The 20,179-nt window shown below is 38.6% G+C and overlaps 1 protein-coding gene across 1 annotated transcript in view; it reads right to left on the bottom strand.

Moving 5' to 3' along the window:
- The window catches only part of LOC139737944 (F-box DNA helicase 1-like), a 29,834-nt gene extending 10,270 nt beyond the window's left edge, over positions 1 to 19,564 (bottom strand). Inside the window, exons 1-15 of the mRNA XM_071648609.1 lie at positions 18,416 to 19,564; positions 17,685 to 17,815; positions 17,061 to 17,181; positions 16,426 to 16,613; positions 15,379 to 15,501; positions 14,824 to 14,918; positions 14,217 to 14,295; positions 13,136 to 13,225; positions 10,209 to 10,425; positions 9,535 to 9,613; positions 7,507 to 7,593; positions 6,734 to 6,870; positions 5,471 to 5,570; positions 2,924 to 3,045; positions 1,617 to 1,686 (exon numbers count right to left, since the gene is read on the bottom strand). Of these exons, the coding sequence (XP_071504710.1) occupies positions 1,617 to 1,686; positions 2,924 to 3,045; positions 5,471 to 5,570; positions 6,734 to 6,870; positions 7,507 to 7,593; positions 9,535 to 9,613; positions 10,209 to 10,425; positions 13,136 to 13,225; positions 14,217 to 14,295; positions 14,824 to 14,918; positions 15,379 to 15,501; positions 16,426 to 16,613; positions 17,061 to 17,181; positions 17,685 to 17,815; positions 18,416 to 19,564 (2,788 nt within the window). The remainder of the gene's footprint in view (positions 1 to 1,616; positions 1,687 to 2,923; positions 3,046 to 5,470; positions 5,571 to 6,733; positions 6,871 to 7,506; positions 7,594 to 9,534; positions 9,614 to 10,208; positions 10,426 to 13,135; positions 13,226 to 14,216; positions 14,296 to 14,823; positions 14,919 to 15,378; positions 15,502 to 16,425; positions 16,614 to 17,060; positions 17,182 to 17,684; positions 17,816 to 18,415) is intronic.
- Between the last annotated feature and the right edge of the window lie 615 nt (positions 19,565 to 20,179).

The raw sequence follows: 20,179 nt of genomic DNA on the forward strand, positions 1-20,179 counted from the left end.
AAAAGTAATGAGCCATAATCGAAACGCGCCATAAAAACTTAACATTGGGCCCTAAAAATTTGTTGACCCTTTTCTGTGACCTTTGACCTTGTGATGACCTTTAAATCCCCAAGGGACATCTACTATCCAAGTTTGGTCACAAACGGACATAGGGATCAAAAGTTATGAGCCACAATCAAAACACGCCCTAAAAACATAACATTGGGCCCTAAAAGTTTGTTGACCCCTGTCTGTGACCTTTGACCTTGTGACGACCTTTACCTCCCCATGGGACATCTTCCATCCGAGTTTGGTCACAAACGGACATAGGGATCAAAAGTTATGAGCCATAAACGAAATGCGCCCTAAAAACTTACCATTGGGCCCTAAAAGTTTGTTGACCCCTGTCTGTAACCTTTGACCTTGTGGCTACCTTCAACTTCCCAAGAGACATCTACCATCACCCAAGTTTGATTGCCATTGTAGCAACATGTGCTGAGTTACGTGTGATAAGAGAGTCTTGCAAGTAAACTTTAACGTATGACCTCAAATGACCTTTGACCTTATCATGTGACCTCTTACAGCACCATAACATGAAGGTACCCCCAGTGCATCCATCACCCAAATTTGATTGCCATTGTAGCGACATATGTCGAGTTACGTGTGATAAGAGAGTCTTGCAAGTAAACGTTAACGTATGACCTCAAATGACCTTTGGCCTTATCCTGTGACCTCCAACGGCACCATAACATGAAGGTACCCCCAGTGCATCTATGACCCAAGTTAGGTTGTAATCCAAGTAACGTATGTGAATTTATTTGTCAAAAGAGAGTCTTGCAGGTAAACTTTAACATAGAAAAGAGAGTCTTGCACATACTCTTTAATATATGACCTCAAATGACCTTTGACATCATCACATGACCTCCGACAACACCATGACATGAAGATACCCCTAGTGCTTCTATCACCCAAGTGTGGCTGCCATTGCTGTAACAATTGCCAAGTTATGCATCATAAGAGAGTCTTGCAGGTAAATTTTAACATTTGTGACGGACGACGGACGGACGCCATTTGGATCCCTTAGTCTCGCCTTCACCTCCGGTGAGCGAGACAAAAATCATCAAGAACAGAAAATTCTGCTCTGTATACTGGATGCTCAAATGCAAAGATATCTGCATTTATTCAAATTATGTACAAATTTCAATAAGTTGTTTGTTCTTTATATCTTTAATTGTTTAGGGTATATAATCTCAAAAAATAAAAAAGAATGAACGAAAGAAAGAAACGAGACAGAAGTCTCCTATTGAAGTACAGTAAAGTATATGAATATAGTAGCTGCTCTTTACAAATACAGTATACCTTACTATTATCATTTCACTTCAGCTTTTCTAAATCAGCGTGCAATTAGCTACATGATTCAGAGCTCTTTAGAAATAAATGAAATGACATTGAAGATATCTTCCCTGTCACACCATGCCTTTTTTAATCACAATATTTACTTTATATTCAGACTTCTATGTAGAGTAACTATATTCTCAACTCAATTTCAGGCAACTTAAATACTAGTAGTATGTGCATGGCAGATTTTGAGGTGCTCTGGAATGCAAACATCATGTGAGGGGGAAACATTAACTTACTTCTTTGATGTGGTGGTAGTGACAGATAGTAGATATCAAGAATCCTGTCAAAGCGGTACCCCTGGACACCCTACAACAGAAATAACGTTACAGTAAAGCTTCATTCTAGATTCAAGTAGACTGTCATAAGTGGAGTAAAATCCAGCAAACACTGCACAAAAAGCTCAATAAATATCACATAAAAGAGGAGACTGAAATTGATACTGCACTACAGAGAAATGTGACAGAAGCCATTTAAAGGGATAGTGTAGTTTTGGTTGAGATGGGGCTTCAGGTTTCCAGTTTCTTTGAGATAATGAGAAACCTCATAAAAACCTCTAAAGAAATATGAAAGAACATACAATTATAAGAGAAACTCAAAGTATACTTGATGAAAATTGGTTTGAAATGGCTGAGATATCCAAAATCAAACACGTCCTAATAAAAGAGGGGAGTTACCTTTTATTAGGACCACTTTGTTTTACTTTGTTTTTGAATATCTCAGCCATCTCAAAACTGTTTTCATCAAATAAACTTTGAATTCTTCTTAGAATTGTGTGCTTGTCAATATTTCATAAGTGGTTTCTAATTCTCTCCCAAAAGTTAAAATCTTAACCCCCCATCTCAACCAAAACTACACAATCCCTCTAATGAGTCTTTCTACAGAGAAAATACAGAGTCCAGGTTCAACTTAAACATAAAATACCCCAGATTTATGATAACAGAAAGCTACAAATGTTGTTACGGCGACAAGTTTGCCTTTGTGCATGACCCAGAAATCCCCCCAACCCCCCCCCCCCCCAAAAAAAAAAATCTGACAATATGTGTATACACTAAATTTCATGAAAATACCTTTAGCCATTGCAGAGATATGGGGAAATTACTGAAATTTTAGAATTTGACCTTGACCTATGATCTTTGAACTTGAGTGAGTCCATCCACAAGTTGATATGTGTATCTTCATCCACTCAAACGTACATATACCAAGTTTCAATTGGATACCTCAAATGGTTCAGAATTTACTTTGTCAACAAGATCAATTACAGATGGATGGAAGGATGGACAGACAACTCGAAAACAATAATGCCCCCAGCGACCCTTTGTGGTGGAGGCATAAATTGTAATAAGATGACAACAAAATCCTTGACTCCCTGAGGGTTCAATCCGGAAATATGTTCCGTCAAAGTGGAAACATGACAGAAACCTTTTGTTTTCTGGAGAAGAACAGGGAGTCTACATTCAATCTTTTTCAACATGAAATGCCTGAAATTTGTGATCACAGAAAAGAAAGAAAGAAAGAGAGATGAGTCGATGGCTGTGTTACTCACTCCTGCAAACTCAATCTTGGCGTTCTCATTCTGGGTCACGATATTAGCCGCCTGGGTGAAGAGTGTGGCATTGCTGCGACAAATGGTTGCCACTTGTCCAATGGACTGTCCCAGAACATGACCTGAAACCATTATAAAGCATTGACAGAAAATACTGTTGTAAAGGGCAATTTATTCCCATTCTCCTCTGTTCTTTTTCACCTTCTTTTTGACAGAAAATGAAGTTACCGCATAATAACATTGCAAACAGGACATAACTATAAAAAATCATTGGCACTTTGGTGCTCTGAACAAGCTGGCTAGTTAAACTGCACAAACTCTTCCATGCATATGAACAAGATGCCCATGTTTTATCTATTTGGATGCCTACACTACCAAAGCATTATAAAATGGGTTCAAGAATGTAGCTAATCAGAAGCACTGAAATGAGTCAAACATGTGCTCTTTTACTGTACACACCATGTATTTTCAAGAATCGGAATTCACAAGGATTTCACAAGTGGTTAACTTCGCGATCGTGGAGTCCTGTACTGAACGGAAAAGAGTACACATGTATGTCAAATTCACATCGGGATCAGAGTCAATATTTTCGCATGTCTTTCATTTTGCAAATAGCTCCTGACTCGTGAAATTCGCGAAAATAAAAACCTCGCAAAATATTCTGCGTATACAATATTATCTTACTAACGTGTACAGCCCTGCAAAAAGTGTGCAACGAAAAAGCACAACACGGCATGTTATCCTATGGGACATTATCGAAGAAGCATATAAACTGCAAGCTCACTGACATCACATTGCAAACTTAAGCTGTGCGCACTCAATCAGTTGTCACAAGCGCATAGTGTTTCTTCCAGTTATTTAAACAAGGGAATTCAAATTTTGCAACATAACCGATAGGTAAGATTTACATACAACTCCTTACACTTCCTCTGAATATCAGTCTGCTTCCAATCATTTTGCAATAATCGTGTATAATGACCACTTTTATCATCTTTTATTTGTGCATATGAATATTTCTCAACTACCCTGAATGCATGCTTTCCCATTTCATTCCTAAAAGAAGTCTTTACTTTTGGCACTTTAAAGGCATAATTTCCCATTTGCAGACGAAACAAAACCTCAGCATTAAGTGCCTCAAAATAGTTCTAAAATATGAGTTCGGGATGGAAACAACCAATGTACAAATTTGAATCAGTACAATCGATGTTAAGTGTCGTTAGATATACAAAATGTGAACAATAGTTACAATAAAAATGTTTTCAGACTAGACTGTCTACAGTTATGGTTAATTGAGAAAAATAGTGATATCTCCTTATATCTTAGGCTTTATAGCAAAATTTTTAAAATTATTTTTGGAGGATGTTTCGTGATACAACTGACCTACACATACATATGCATCAAATGTGATATCTTGAATATTTTTTTGAATCACTACTCCCAAAGGTAAACAGGACCTTTAAGAAAGCTGTACCTGATGCAGATCCTACAATGATCCACAGAAAAAAACTAGAAATGTCGCTACGGCGACTGGTGTATGCCTCCGCAATAATGCATGGTTCTCCTGATAGGTCTATAGTACAATGTCTTGACAATGTGTGATGACAGTTTCACACAATTGGCAAAATATTTAAATGACAGGTTTGCCACAAATGTGCTGAATGTTCACTTACCTAGAACTAGGTTCAATTGGATGAATGATTACAACGTCAGAGTGCAGGTATTTGGGGGAACTGATGATTTTTACTTGACTTTTGACCCTTTTATAAGTTTATGCATTGAGTAATTTTCAAGGTATTGAGAAAGAGTATAATTTCAGTATCAAATGGTAAAATAGTATTATCTAAACCTGGCCTTTAACCTTTGTCCTGACAATTCCAAAGAGAATCACTGTTAGGTAGAACATGCATAAATATGTAAGTTTCATGATAATACCTTGAGTTACTTTTGAGATATGGAGGAAAAAGTGCAATTTAGCACTTTCACTTGACCTTTTGACCTTTGACGTTTTGGCAAGAAACTTCCCACAGAATATATATTGGGTTATACATGCATACATCAAGTTTTAAAAAAAATCCTTCAGGCATTGCATAAATATAAGGGAAGTAGCTTGATATTTTGAGGAGTTGACCTTGACCTTTGACCCCCTGACCTTTGACCCATGACCCCCAACTTCCCTAGATAATCACTGCCCATCGGTACATGCATATATACTAAGTTCCATGAAGATTCCTCGAACCATTTGCGAGATATTGAGAAAAACATGAAATTTCAACCTTTTTTTCACAAAATAACCTGTGACCTTTGACCCCGTGACCCTAAAATCTAAACAAAGTATTATCCCCCCAGGTTATACCCTCATACCAAGTTTGATGTAAAACCACCACACGGTTCTTGAGATATCGACAAAAACAAAACGGGACGGACGTACGGACGTACGGACGGACGGACGGACGACCCGAAAACATAATGCCTCCGGCCACTTCATTGGCGGAGGCATAAAAATTATACTGTTGTTACTGTTGTTACTGATGATTGCTGATTGCTTACCAGGTGGCCCCGTTCCTATTATACTCCTCTTTGTCTCATTTTTCAGAGACTCCAGGAGGCAGTTGGCAACATAAGCTATCTCTGGACCAAACCGGAATGACTGGGGGAAGAAAAACAAATTTCATCCATTACAAGATTGTGCTACATTTTCTCTTACCCGTTTAAGCTCATGCACAAACTCTCTCCATTCTCCTTGCATCATTATTGTACAATGTACAAAGCATGGCCATCACTGGGGGGTGCATTGGGTGCGAATGCACCCCCTTCAGACCTTTAAAAAAAAAGGCTTATTTATTACCACTTCATTCTGCAAGTGACCCCCCCCCCCCCCCCCCCCCCCCCCCGGTAAATAATTATTCCATCAATATTTTGCACCAGTGACAAAAAGTTAATGAGGGGATGGGGGGGGGGTACAGCACCCCTTGCAAGTTACGTACATTTAGTGTCAAAACGCACACCCTATTCAAAAAAGCTGGTGACGGCCCTGAAAAGACATTTTCCAAGAGGGAAGAAATTCATGGAACTTTTTTTCCATCCTCGGCACTATTACAAAGTATTCCATGAAGCCCACGTTTGCCTTTCAGCAAAGTACTTTGTCCACATTGCTGCTCTCCACCCAGGAGTACAAATGGGTATCCAGTAGGATGAGAATGTTTATGTTAACTGATCAGTATGTGAGTGCCTGGAAAATGGCGACTGGCTGGAATGCTCCCCAGGGAATGGAGAGTGAGCACAGTCAGTGCTGGTGGGAAGTAGTATAGTGTATCCAGAGACTGGGGTAATGATAGTATGCATGCACTTTGAGCACTCTTACAAAGTGCATTTGGTGCAGTATAAATTGACATCATTATTATTAGATCATAAATCATGTGAAAATTTGAAGACAACTATATATTATCTACTGTTATTGTTATTGGCAGAAGACCAGATCACCACAGCAATACTGTGAAACCAGCAATTTTTTCACACATGAAACTTTCATGAATTTCGCGAAGGGTAAGTAAGATGAACGCAAAAGGTTTTGTCTACACAATGCATTAAATGCCGGGGTGAGTGGTAATTCAGGAAAGTTTCATGCTGCAAAAAAAGGCTGTCAGCTCCAACTTGCAAAAGTTTCATGAGCAAATGTTTCTGGTTTAACATTATAGTGTTATGTCATCATCTTTGCAGGAAGACAATTTAACAAAAGCAAGATTGATGTCTTTGGAGAGAGACTATTCCACTTCTGCTTGGTGGCATGACAACGTTGGCAGTGACAGTCACCTCTGTGAGTCGGTAGATTCTGGTAGCCGTCACCTGCGCCATGGCGTTGGTGGCACCACGGAAGCTGTAGATTTGCTGGTGCGGGTCTCCCACCAGGATCTTGGCGCAGTTCTGGCGGAGGAGAATACTCTGCTGAGCTGTGGAAGGAAGCAACCAGACAGGGAAGGATCTAACCTATATTACTGGTGCTGCAACACACAGGTATTGCACCACAGTGCAAAATGAACTCAAAAGAGTCCATAAATCTATCAACAATGTGTTCTTCAGTCGGTATCTCACTGAAAAGCAAATCAGATATTGTGTCATTCTTTTGCTTTAAAGATTAGCAGTTTGAGTGGGTCTAATACATGTACATGTCTCAGAGGACATTGCAGGGGCTCGATTTATGGAATTGTCTGATGTTTCCTATTGGCCTGTAAGACTGTCTTTGAATGGATTGCATGGATACACTCTATCTAAACCATTTACATTTCACTTTCTAACAATCTTTTTTTTTCCATTATCATCTTTTCCATTCAATATCAGAGAAACTGACAATATGCAGAAAGATGCAGGTCAGACTTATCTTGCTGGTTACACTGTTCATCAGTGCCTGTACACTTCACAATAATGACTGACATAACATAATAAATCCTAATAAGAGCATGACACCACTACATGATACATAAACAAAGACATGAGAATAAGAATCTCATTAACCCCATGTCAGGATGACCCATAAATTGAATTAGATAGACCAGAACACTGTACTAAAGTGGAACTGAACTTCTAACCTGGAGTAAGATCTTGGGCCTCATCGATGAGAAGACAATCATAGCCATCCAAGACTGGATGCTGCATCTCATACAGCTTCAGGTAAACTGCAAGTGAATCGATACATGCTTTTAAATACAGAATATGTGGAAGAGATACTGACAACAGAGTTGTTGTTTTGTTTTTAAATTAGCCTTTCTATTGACAAAATATATTCATTAGAAGATGAAAGCAGCTCACATTTCCTCTATCTATTATCAGAGCAAGATCATGAAGTCTCACATATTTCCATCTAAATTGTGAAAAAGCAGCATAAAAACATTTATGCAAGCTAAAAAGTTTTCATAGAAAGTAAGTATGATTTTCTGTTTGTTCGTTTGTTTGATTTTTCCATGCAAACTTTGTGTGTGGTATTAGAGAAAAAGTATGAATAAGTCACATTTCAACATTAACTTTTTTTTTTTTCTGGTGGCCCCTCTGTGCCACTAAAACCTTTAAAGGACAAGTCCACCTTCATATACATAAGGATTGAGAGAATGCAGCAATATTAGGAGAACCCATCAGTGAAAGTTTGAGAAAAATCCGACAATCCATTCAAAAGTTATGAATTTATAAGTATCTGTGCAATCACTGCTGGATGAGAAGACTACTACAGTGTGTGATATCACATGCGTACAACTATAAGGAAAATAAAAAGAGAATTTCACAAAACTTTACTTTTTGAATAAAGTGCACATTTCTTCAACTTGCTACTGACGTATGTTAAGGGTAATACCATTCCCCCTGCCTGCTGAAAGAGAGAAGTCGAGTGTTCTTTTGTTATGCGAGAAAAATGGAAATATGCTGAATTTTCTTTATTCTTTCTTTATATCGTTGTACTCATGTGACATCACAAGCTGTAGAAGTCTTTTCATCCAGCCGTGACTGAGCAGAAACTTCAAAAATTTATAACATTTTAACGGTTTGTCCGATTTTGCTCAAACACTCACTGATGTGTTCTACTAATATTGCTGCATTCACTCAACCCACATGTCAATGAAGGTGAACTTGTCCTTTAAATCTGAAATTCTGGTGGCCCAAGGAAGAAATGTAGTGGCCTGATATGAAAAGAAACATATAACAATCCATTTGTTCTTAAAGGGAAGGTAAACCCAAAGAACAATGTGGATTGAGTGAAAGCAGCAACATTAGTAGAACACATCAGTGCAAGTTTGAGGAAAATCGGACAATCGATGCAAAAGTTATGAATTTTTAAAGTTTTGGTGTTGGAACCGCTGGATGAGGAGACTACTAGAGGATATGACGTATGAGTGGACAACAATACAAAGAAAATATAAAGGAAATTCAACAAAAATTCACTTTTCTAGAATTATGAAAGAGCAATGGACCAACCGCTTTCAGAAAGCAGGGGGAATAATTGCTACCCTTAACATATGTCAATATCAAGTTGATGGAATTTGTAATTTTCATGAAAAATGCATTTTTGCAGAATTTTCTTTATATTTTCTTGGTATTGTTGTCCACTCATACGTCATAACTTCTAGTAGTCTCCTCATCCAGCGGTTCCAACATCAAAACTTTAAAAATTCATAACTTTTGCATCGATTGTCCGATTTTCCTCAAACTTTCACTGATGTGTTCTACTAATGCTGCTGCTTTCACTCAATCCACATTGCTCTTGGGGTTTACCTTCCCTTTAAAGTGCTCAATTGGACCACCAAAAGATAGCCTTTTTTTTTGGAAATTTGGAGGTCTGACATCAATTTTTAGTGGCCCAAGGCCAGCAGATCACCACTAATGTTGAGCGCTGGATATGTACGGTATATCTACGAGTGTTGGATATGTACGGTACATCTAAGATGCTGTTTCTTTGGCGATGAGTGTAGGGTGATAGCTGGTAGTCTTGTTCACAGACTACTTGGGGCAGTAACCAAACATAAGATTCCTTAACTGTCTGCATCTGTAAATTCTTACAAGCAAAAGGATACATCAATTGCTTTTATTTCAGGGCAACTAAAAGTACTCTTTCAAGGAAGCCGGTGACTCACTGTCATGGGTGATCCTGGTTTCAATATTCCGTAGGTCACAGAGGGCACGAAACACTTTCTCTGCTGCGTCGGCAATGATCTGATGGACAGAAGAGAGAGAAAGAGAGACTTTGCCGACTGAGTGGTATGCCACATATTAGACTTACATCTAAAGAAGTGTTGCAAATATGTTGCTGCTCCACAGTGACCAATGAACAACATCAACAGCAGCAGCAACAACAACATCATCAACACAGCATAACAACATGAGATCAACAAATACTGGAAAAGTGGAAATTTTTGCGTATTTCGCGCAACCAGAAATAAGCGCGAAAATAAAAGAGTGTAAATATTTTTGCATGCTATATGTTCCAGTGGTTGATGTCTTGATTTCGCAGAATTAAAAACACGCGAACCTCTTCTCAATATGCCGAGCGCGAAAACTTAGTCGCGCAAAAATATCCACTTTTACAGTACTACAACTACTACAACAACCATTACTATTGCTTTACTACTACTACCTCTGCTGCTACTACTACTACTACTACTACTACTACTACTAACACCACCACCACCACCACCACCACCACCACTACTACTACTACTACTACTACAAACACCTACCACCACATTTACTAACACAACACACAACACTCCTGCTGCAACCATTCTAGTTACCTACAGCTGTTTCCTACCATTCTGACGTCATGCTCAATCACTTGGCGGGAGGTGTTATCCATCTGTGGGACGTGAGCTGTGGAAATGAAGCCCTCTGCTGATGCAAGAAAGTTGTTAATGGTGGTGCAGACATGCTTTGCCAGCGTCATGTGGTGGATTTTTTTCTCATCCGGTTTTGGAAGCACAGACATGATGAAGTATGGCTTCAGAGCACTGCCCATCTTGGCGCGATATCTGATAATCAAAGCAAGTGTTCATACATCTAGGGTTATCCTGTCACATACATGTATTAGGCAATTGCTTAACATGCTTGTCAATCTTCTCAATTCTCCTATTGCAAACTTTGGCATTTTTCTATACAGTGCACTCCTGCTATAACGAACAAGGTTGTAACAAAATTCTGGTTACAATGAAGTAAAAATTCAGGCTGCAACATTATCTGTTCTTTTTTTGCTTTTGTATTGTTTATTTTTTGGATATAACGAAATTTCTTATATACAACAAAAGAAAATTGCTGGTCCCGAGGAGTTTGTTATAACAGGAGTCCACGGTACCTTACAAACAACAATAACGATGAACACTACATGTATTTATTTCCATTCCCAACATGGCTGTCCTCTTATGTTCTATTATATACACTCAAACCAAGCTACAATGACCAATCAGGGTAAACAAGAAACATGGTCATTACACACAGATGGTAGTTGTAGACAGGTTCAATGCAGTAGCCATCGAGACAGATATTTTCAAAGACCAAAATGAATTATACATGAACACCAAGACACTATATTGTATTTAAATCCACAACATATGTGACCCTGCACCACAAAATGAACAAGTCGTCAGACATGGGTTCTTAGTTAAGGTCAGATTCTGAAAGAGCAGACTCTAAGCTTTAAAATGATATACATTGTATAACTCAATCCAAATGGACTCTCCTAACCTACCTTAATATTGGAAAGAAAGCACACACCCTGGATAAATGTGAACTGAGAAAAGAGGCTCTGAAAAACAGGGTCTATTCAAGCGTTTAATCTTTACCAAGCCGCGCTAGCTCTGCGATGAATGGAACAAAATAACAGGATGATAAACACCAGAGCAACAACAATGAAGGGATTAACAGATTAAGCTGAAATTACGCACACCTAATTAACACATTCTGTTGATGATATACGTCCACTTTCAAAGCAGTAGCATTATCCCTTCTACAGTTATTGGAGCTGAAAGTGATGAGCATGGACAGGGTTTTTAACAAATGAAAAGAGGACTCTTTCAAAAACACCTTATCACACTATTCCACTAAAAAGTATTCCAGAAAAACTGCTGATAACCCAATTTCCTTTTCGTTTTATGATCCCAAACTTTGGTATGATGTAGAAGAAGACTTGCTCTTTCAGAAAATATGAAGAAGTCAAGATTTGCTAGGTTGACCTATTTCACCTATTTTCCACTCTCACACAAAATCAGTGCGTGCGACTTTTTGTTCGTTTTGTGATGCACGGTCACATATATACTTATACTAATATATAACATCATTTTTGTTAGCTACCGTAAACATCCATATTTTCACACAATTAATTTTTCACACTGAGCATCTCACAACATATTCGCAGGTTCTTGAATTTGCACCGCATATTGTTAACCTGTTCAAAACGTGCAGAGAAACTTCCAAAGATATTTTCGTGGGTTTGAAAATTTGCGCTACCCAAATGTAGTGTGAAATATGCCAAATTAATGTACCGCAAAAATTTCTGCATTCACAGTAATCACCCTTCCCCTTCAATTGATCATTACTTGCCAAACCACAGAATAGTTTCAACAGCAATTGTTTGATGCAACAGCTAACATAGCTACAGCAAGCTGTGCACTGCTGGAAGGTCATTGTGCAGTTGTCAGTTGTCCAGTGGATATCAAGTCTGTTTGCTGGTCAAGTTGGGAAGGTGGTCACTGTAAACAGATCTAAACTATACATGTTCTCAGCTTATGACTTCCATGTGGTCACTGTGGGCAGGTGATCATTATAGGAAGGGGGTCACTAGAGCAGGTTTGAATGTTTAAATAATGGAACATTAAACACTATGAATCCCTTCTTAATTTGAGAATCCATGCTATTTTCTGAGTACAAAAGGATAGCAAAGGTATCAAAACATCAGCTGGAACCAGGGGCGGTTCCAGGAATTTCGTAAACAATATTTCTGGTGCTAATCCCGGTTTCACCTCATTTTTTTGTTTTTATAACTTTTATTTTAAAGGGGATGGCTAGTAACTGATCGGTGGGAATCAGTGGGACTGCTGGGGGATGATTGTTCCAATCCTTGTGGGATTCATTTAAAAGTACATTATATATCTATTGTTGTGTGAAAATTATTTGCTTCAGAATGGTCTCATATTCAAGTAATGTGCAGTTTAATGTTTCCAGGTTAGCATGCCTGTACAGTGATGGGGCATTAAACTGCACATTACTTGAATATGAGACCGTTATGAAGTAAATAATTTTCACACAACAATAGATACAGTATATAATGTACCCTTAAATGAATCCCACAAGAATTGGAACAATCATCCCCCAGGATTCCCACTGATTCCCACTGATCACTTACTAGCCATCCCCTTTAACAACAAATAAAGAGTGGGCGCGCGCCCAGTGCGCACCCCTCTGGATCCGTCAGTGAGAACTGTGTGAACATAAATAATAGATTCTTTCAAAATTTGTTTTAATCTTCACCCAGCCAATTGGCTCAAGTGAGATTTTGCGGTCTTCTAAAGACTGTCTGTTATCCATGCAGCAAAGATCTAGTTGAAAAGGGTGCCAAAAATGCTGGGAGGAAAACTCTACCACAACATATCATGAAATCCATGATTAAATGTTCATACTTCAAACAAGACAACTTCAAAGTGATGGGACATTTTTTTTTTCTGACTCACTCTGCACATTCATACTTACTTGAACCCAACTGCTTTGTAGGCCAACGAGTGGAGTGTTCGACTCTCAACGTTACTTGGAAATTTCTTACGTGCCTCTTCCTGCACAGATCTTCACATAACAAAAGAGACAAAAAAAAAATAGGTATACATATACCTTCATCTGGCAAATCACTCTGTTTAGCCTTCATGATATGGTCGTTCCATTCAGGAACATCTTCAAGTACTTGAGAATAAAAGCACAAAGGGTACAAGCTAAAACTGTTCCAATCTCTTTACACTACCTTCAATTTTGTGCACATGGGTATAACAGTTGCCTAACTGCTGACCTGGCACTCCTGTATGTCCAGCAATCCTCTTCTTGCATGGAAGGCAAGATCTGCATACAGCATCACAGTGATATTATCAATTTAGCATTCATGTCAGAAAGTGGAATGTGTGTCAGACATCACGTTGGGTAATGAACTAGATTTTAGCTGCACATCCAAGAATATTTGTGCTTTTAAATTTTGATCTGTAGGTTGATGACTTCATTCCTACGAGGCGATGGAAAGCTTTCTGATAAAGTGAGAGATATCATAGTTATAGTTATCTCAGATTGTTTGTGAACTTGAATCATTTTTCTGTAATGCTTTATTGGTTCATAGGCACTTCATTACAAAATTAGACTCTAAGACAAGTGCCTACATTCTCATGACCTCATCAAACTGGCCATGTAAGACTAAAAGTGATCAATTTCTACTGATGATCCTAGAGGAAATATTCCTTGATACAGCTGCAGAATATATGATTAGAATGTGATACATTGACAAAGATCTGATATTTTGCAATTATAAAATTCTCTTATTGATAATTGTTATGTAATTTATGCATTCAACTTTTGTTTAAAAAAAAGTTTCTGTTGGAAATGAAAATTAAATGAATGGATGAAATCTCATTTCCACTGAAACATCTTTTAAATCATGTTTTCTCAATCAAGTGATTTTTATCATATTGTTTATGTGCATGAACACTTGGAACTTATCAACACATTTACATAATAATGATTCAAATAATCATAATTTCTTTCCAAATATGAAAGTCGTTGAAGTTTCCAGCCTTACTTGTTGAAGGCGATGTAGAGAAAGTTGAGATGGGGCCTGAGCTGAGCAAAGCGAATCAACGTGGTCGTCTTTCCTGTTCCTAGATGGAAGAGATGGAAGACAGGGAAATAAACATCAAAATCCTCCTGATGTTCTTTTCAGAAGATGAAACAGAATCCCTTTTTACTATCTGTCTGGAAGCTAAATGGGTTTGACATAGCATGCATTTCTCTACCTTGGTCTTTCCCCTATCTGATTTACGGTCGGAAAAATAAAGACTGTATAATCCTGCTACTCTTGTTAGTAGAGGATGATGACAGAAGATTCCTAATGACTACAGCATCATTGGATTTTTAATCTGGCTCTTCTTTTATGGAATAATGGGCACCCCAGACTTCTTTTACAAGAGTCATGGAAAAAAAAAAACATGACACATCTTGCAAAGTATCCCCTCTGTCATATACATCTCTCATATTGTGGACATTTCTAATGATTCTACTTGTACAGAGCACCAATGTGGATAATTCATCTCAATGAAAAATGATTTCTGTCAGGCATATCTACCTATAATCCCTCTGACTGAGAGTCCAACATCAATACAAACTCTCAAACTTGTTGCATCTCTTACCAGCAAAGGCTATGATCTTGATGCAGTCTGTGGGCTGGAGGTTGTGGTTGATGATACGCATCTGCTCTGGGGTGAGATCAATTCCTTTCCGCTGCCTGAATAATCAAGGAGATAAATGGCAAAACACCAGCTCAAGTTTTTTGCATCAAAAGTGACCAATAACTGCCATATCCATCGTCACTGAAACACTGTCTTCTCAATAAAGAAAGGAGAAGAAATAGATTGTATATAAATGAAATATTTATAAAACTTTAATAGCAGTCACAATCACAAAAACAAAAAATAAATGCCTCAGAACACTCTCCTAATCTTGTGTAAATATATTTCCACTGAATTACATGTTGTGATTTGGATGAATTATGCTTGATTTCAAATAATTTATGAACTGAAATGACAAAACATGAGGGAAGTCATTTGCAAACTTGGGTTATCATTGGCAGAATGATTTGCATGATTACTAGCATTTTCGCTACGTACAGACCAATGGGAGACTAGAAAGGCTATGACATCATCACCTCATTTAACTGAAAGAGATGATCATTTTGTGATCCTTACCCGTATCTTAGCAAGGACTGCTGACCAGAAGAGCTCTGTTTGGCAGTGTCCGAGAGCTCATCATTGTCTCCTGGCCCACTGCTCTCCAGTTTGTGCAGGGCATAGAAGACCCGGTAGTGTGGGCTGAGGAGATCAGTGATATGGTGACTGACCAATGTGAGTGACCAATGTGAGTGACCATGGGACACACAACTTCATTGGTTATATGAATATACATCTACATAATCATGTATGTTTACATGGGCATTTATTTTATAGACATACACAAGTACATATAGTATACATGCATACACATTCATGATACATAAGGACACACATTCAAACATACACAAATATGTACAAACTTACATATGAACTTGCATACATTCAATACATACAATATTGTATTGAATAAAAGTAATTATCACAGAACTGTAAGTTAATTGTGTGTGGAATATCACACACTGATAGTTTCTAAGGTTTTAGTGTGGACATATACCAAGCAAAAATGCAGTAATGTAAAAGAGGATTTGTTTTTTATTTATTTATTTTTTTTTCTGAGTGCTCAGCTGAGTAAGAGAAATTTCACGTTTTTAATTCCCGGAATCATAGCATTTAATAGTGTGGACATATAACAAGCAAAAATATTGGAGTAATTTTACTTTTTCACTAGTTTCTGGTTGTGCAGTGTGTAAAATTTCCAAACTCTGTATTGATCAACTCTGCCATGAGTCAATTGGGAGGCCTTGCCACTGCGCAGCTCCATTGCACAGTTTGATCCGAGGAGCAGAGATGAGTAATTGGCAGCGGTTGGTGTGGGCATGTCTGAGCTATAAATGAGTGTCAAAATGACTTTGCATTTATTAACTCTACAGAAATGCATTTCTAGCTCAGACGTGTTTGTGATTGCACTTTTCTCAGTAAACCCCCTTATTAAAACAGCTTTGCATTAACCAACTGCCTAAACCTTCCTGAAAGTTGTTTGGAAACCATAATTCTGCACCAGAAGTGAGTTGATAGACACAAAGGATTTTAAAAATGACAACTGGTACACGTTTAATCTCTCACCCTCTGTTGATGTTGAATTTCTTCTGGAAAAGAAAGAGTGCTGCTGCGATGCAGTACAAGCACTCAGATAGGTCAAGTCGCTGTACTGGCTCCTTCGTGAGGAGAAGGCTGCGGAGAATCTGGCAGACTTCCTGAGCCGTCTCGGACAGGACAACCATAGCTGCCACTAGTGACCATGAGTGGGGCTCCTGAAATAACGAACAGAGCATCAACATTATTGACTTCCATTTCCAGGGGTACTTGTCAAACCAAAATTGTCTATAGTACACCATTAGACAAATACATAGTACACTAAACTAGAGATAATCTTTTTTTTTCACACAGTGTACTACTTACGCATCTCACTCAGCCAGCTAAAAAAAGATTTAGTTACATGAAGCATTAACCAACTGGCATTATCACATTTGTTCTGTTGTAATTCCCTATTTTTCCAAAGCACTCTCAGAATTTTGCTGATGCACATCTTTTTCAACTTCTTGAGAAAGAAGCTCATTTCAAGATGATGATCCTCAGAGCATTGAGATACCCACAAGTACTATGACAGTCTGAAGAGCCATACAACACCACAGTTTAAGTTTGTTTGGTTTTTTTTTTTTCCCAACTGTAGTTTTTGACAGAATGCTAAGTATATATACCTCATTGGAGAAGACTTCTGGAGCCCTTGCCTTCAATACCTGACAAGCAGCACGGAACTTTTGGTGATGTTTGAGACACTCAGTGGCTCCAACAGAATGGACTCTGACAGTTCCCATGTATCTGTCGAGCAAATTCATACAAGGAAATTAGAAAGAAAAAAAAAAGATGGTAGTTAATACATTTCTGTAAAAAATATACATAACACATGTTTCAATTCATTTGTACTTCAGAAGCATGTGATTTCCAAAAACTACATAGAAGTTAGTGGATGTAAAATGCATGTACAGTCAACCTCGCCTAAGTCAAATCTATTTGGACTGAAGAAATGGCTTTGACTTAAAGTTCAGAGAAAATTCACCTTGTGAGAGATTAAGCAAGGTTGACTATGAACTGGAACATGTAAGAGAAAACTCAACAGGAAGGTATAACACATTGACACACAAGTCTTTAGTTTTATGCCTCAGACCCATCCAATGCTTAATCAGTGAACATGAGAAAACATCTACCACAACAAGAACAAGACAGTCAAATAATAAGACATGTAGATCAGATGCACAAATATCGATATGGAAATTTGACACTTTTGTTCATATTTGCTGCAAGTACTTCACTCAGGTACTCACTTGATGAGTTGCACAAGGCAGTTCCGCTCCGTAAGCTCTCCAGACTCTTCTAAAGGCTTTTGCACAGCATTCATTTGATCCGTACCTTGCAGCAATTTCAGCTGATAGTATCGCTTCTTCCACTGTACAAACTGAAACAGGAGCAAGTAATTATTAACGTTTCATCATGCAGCTTTCATTGTGTCACTTACAGCTTACCATTGTAAAGTAAATTTGCAGTCTGGTTGCAATCAATAGTTGCAAGGTGTAGAGACAAAACACAGTCAGCTTCGCCTAATGTGTTTCCAACTGTTCACAAGTTTTATACTACCAAGTGAATAATACTTATCAATGCCCTGTGTAATATGCATTTACATATTAAATTTGTATTATGTAATTTGCAAAGTTTCATTTTCAAACTGATTGATTTGTTTCTTTTTTTTTCAGTTCTTTTTTTTTCCGCTACATAGCAAGGTTTCCTTCATACCCTGTCATACCTGCAGTGATGAAGCCACCCTTTCTGCCATACCTGGGTACACTGACAAAATTAAAATGCAAAATAAAAGCACAGATCAGCAATTATATCTGCCCTGCAAAACATAACATTTTTGACTAAATAATCATAGTTCCTCGGGTAAATGTTTCCATAAGCAAAACTTCATCAGAGCCTTAAGTATCCATTTTTTTTTCTTCTTTTTTTTTATTTGCAAAGGGGGGGGGGGGGGAATAAATTTTGGTGATAGTAGCCTTACATGTGGTCTTGATATGATGGCATTCCACCTCTTACAGACATTGGATGCAGTCAGATATATGTCCAGGATCGGCAGCTGGCCAAGGATGTTTTCAACCACCTCATCAGGGAGGAGTCCAAAGTAGTCCCTGAAACTTCCATCCTCTGCAGAGTCTGTGTCAGGTGTCTGGAAGCCTTCTCCAAGCAGACCAAAGGTACAGGGCCCCTGAGATGGACCTGGTCCATCCAGAGATGGGTTGGAAGTTTTCTGCTGAAATCCAGTAGCTGACTTGGCGGTACTTTCTGACACAAACACAACTTCATCCGAGTCATGTGTCTGCCGAGAAGCATTTGTCTCCTTGGCAGGACTTTGTGACAGAAACAAGACTGCATCAAAGTCATCAGCTGTGATGGAATCATCTTGTTCAAAATCTTCAAGACCTGTTGACTGTTTCTGCTCATTTGCACATGATGTGGAATGGTGTGGGGCTCCAAGTTTCTCTTGCTTGAAAGACTGAGTTTTTTTCTTGGGACTCTCAGCTTCAATCAATATGACATCGAAATCATCAGTAGTGAGAGTATTGTCATTTTCAAAGTCTTTGATCACACTGGAAGAGCAACTGGGCTGATCTCTGGTCTCTAAGTTCCTTGAAGATGTTGCACTCTTCTTTGGTGATACTGAGAAAAAGCTGTGGAGACTAGTTTGCTTCATAGGTGAAGCATTTGATGATGTAGCAGTGGCACTTTTGAAACTAGGAATCTTCTGTGAACTGCTGGGAGTAGGTTTCCTTGGTGAACCAGAAGTACCCCAAGGATAATACTTGGAACTGAGGCTTGAATCTGTAACCGTAGAGTTCTGTGTCTTACCAACTGACTGACCACCAGGGGTATGGGGAGGGCATTTTGGTGATGCACAGGGCCAATTTCTCTGTCTAGGGTAAAGTCCCCTGTTGACATCCCATTTTGGCTTCTTGGTCAGTGTCTGTGCACTTGGGTGTGTGAGAGGCTTCGCCCCATCTGATGTCATTGCATGGCTGAGGCACTGAGCATCATTCATTTGAATACGTCTCTTTTTGACAGGGTGTGACTCATGCTGCGATGTCGACTCCAGATTCTGTGCTCCTTGCCCACATCCATCCTGGGTAGAATGAGAGTGGTCGCCCATATCCATATTCTCCTATTGTATTCAGTATGTCCCTCAAGAACTCTGGATGCACTGATGAGTACCGGTACTCTGATCTCTGTACAGCTTCATTAGCATCGGTCATTTGATGTAGGCATCTTGGAACGTGTCTTCAATCGATGCATGCAGGCATTATGGCAAGGCAGCCCTACAGAACAGAGGTAGAAAAGCAATACTATCAACATCAGCAAAAAATCTTTGGGTATGGCACACTTCCACCTTGAATATTACTGTAGTGTATGATTTGGCATTCAGTGGACTTTAAGTCAATTTTTTTTTCAACATGAAACTTGATTTATTCACAGATGTGGAAATGCAGGCAACCTTATCAGTCCTTACCTAACATGACTCCACACCTGCTGGGCACTGGCATACAACTTTTCAGTTCACACAAGACAGAACTTACCTAGATATAAGTCACTACAGTCAATTGTATGAAACTGTGCCAGGTATTGTTAGGAACCTTATTCTTAGTAGGGTTGGGGGTACCACGTATCGTCACCCTACGGATCTGTAGCTTGTTTATTCTAAAAATATAATACAAATCCACCTAATTCTTACCTCAAATATGCCATAAATACTGCAGTTTTGAATGTCGTGACC

The sequence above is a fragment of the Diadema antillarum genome, unplaced genomic scaffold (assembly GCF_040938485.1).
Source record: "Diadema antillarum isolate AM-2024a unplaced genomic scaffold, OU_Dant_1.0 seq00000717_RagTag, whole genome shotgun sequence".
NCBI classification, from domain to species: domain Eukaryota; kingdom Metazoa; phylum Echinodermata; class Echinoidea; order Diadematoida; family Diadematidae; genus Diadema; species Diadema antillarum.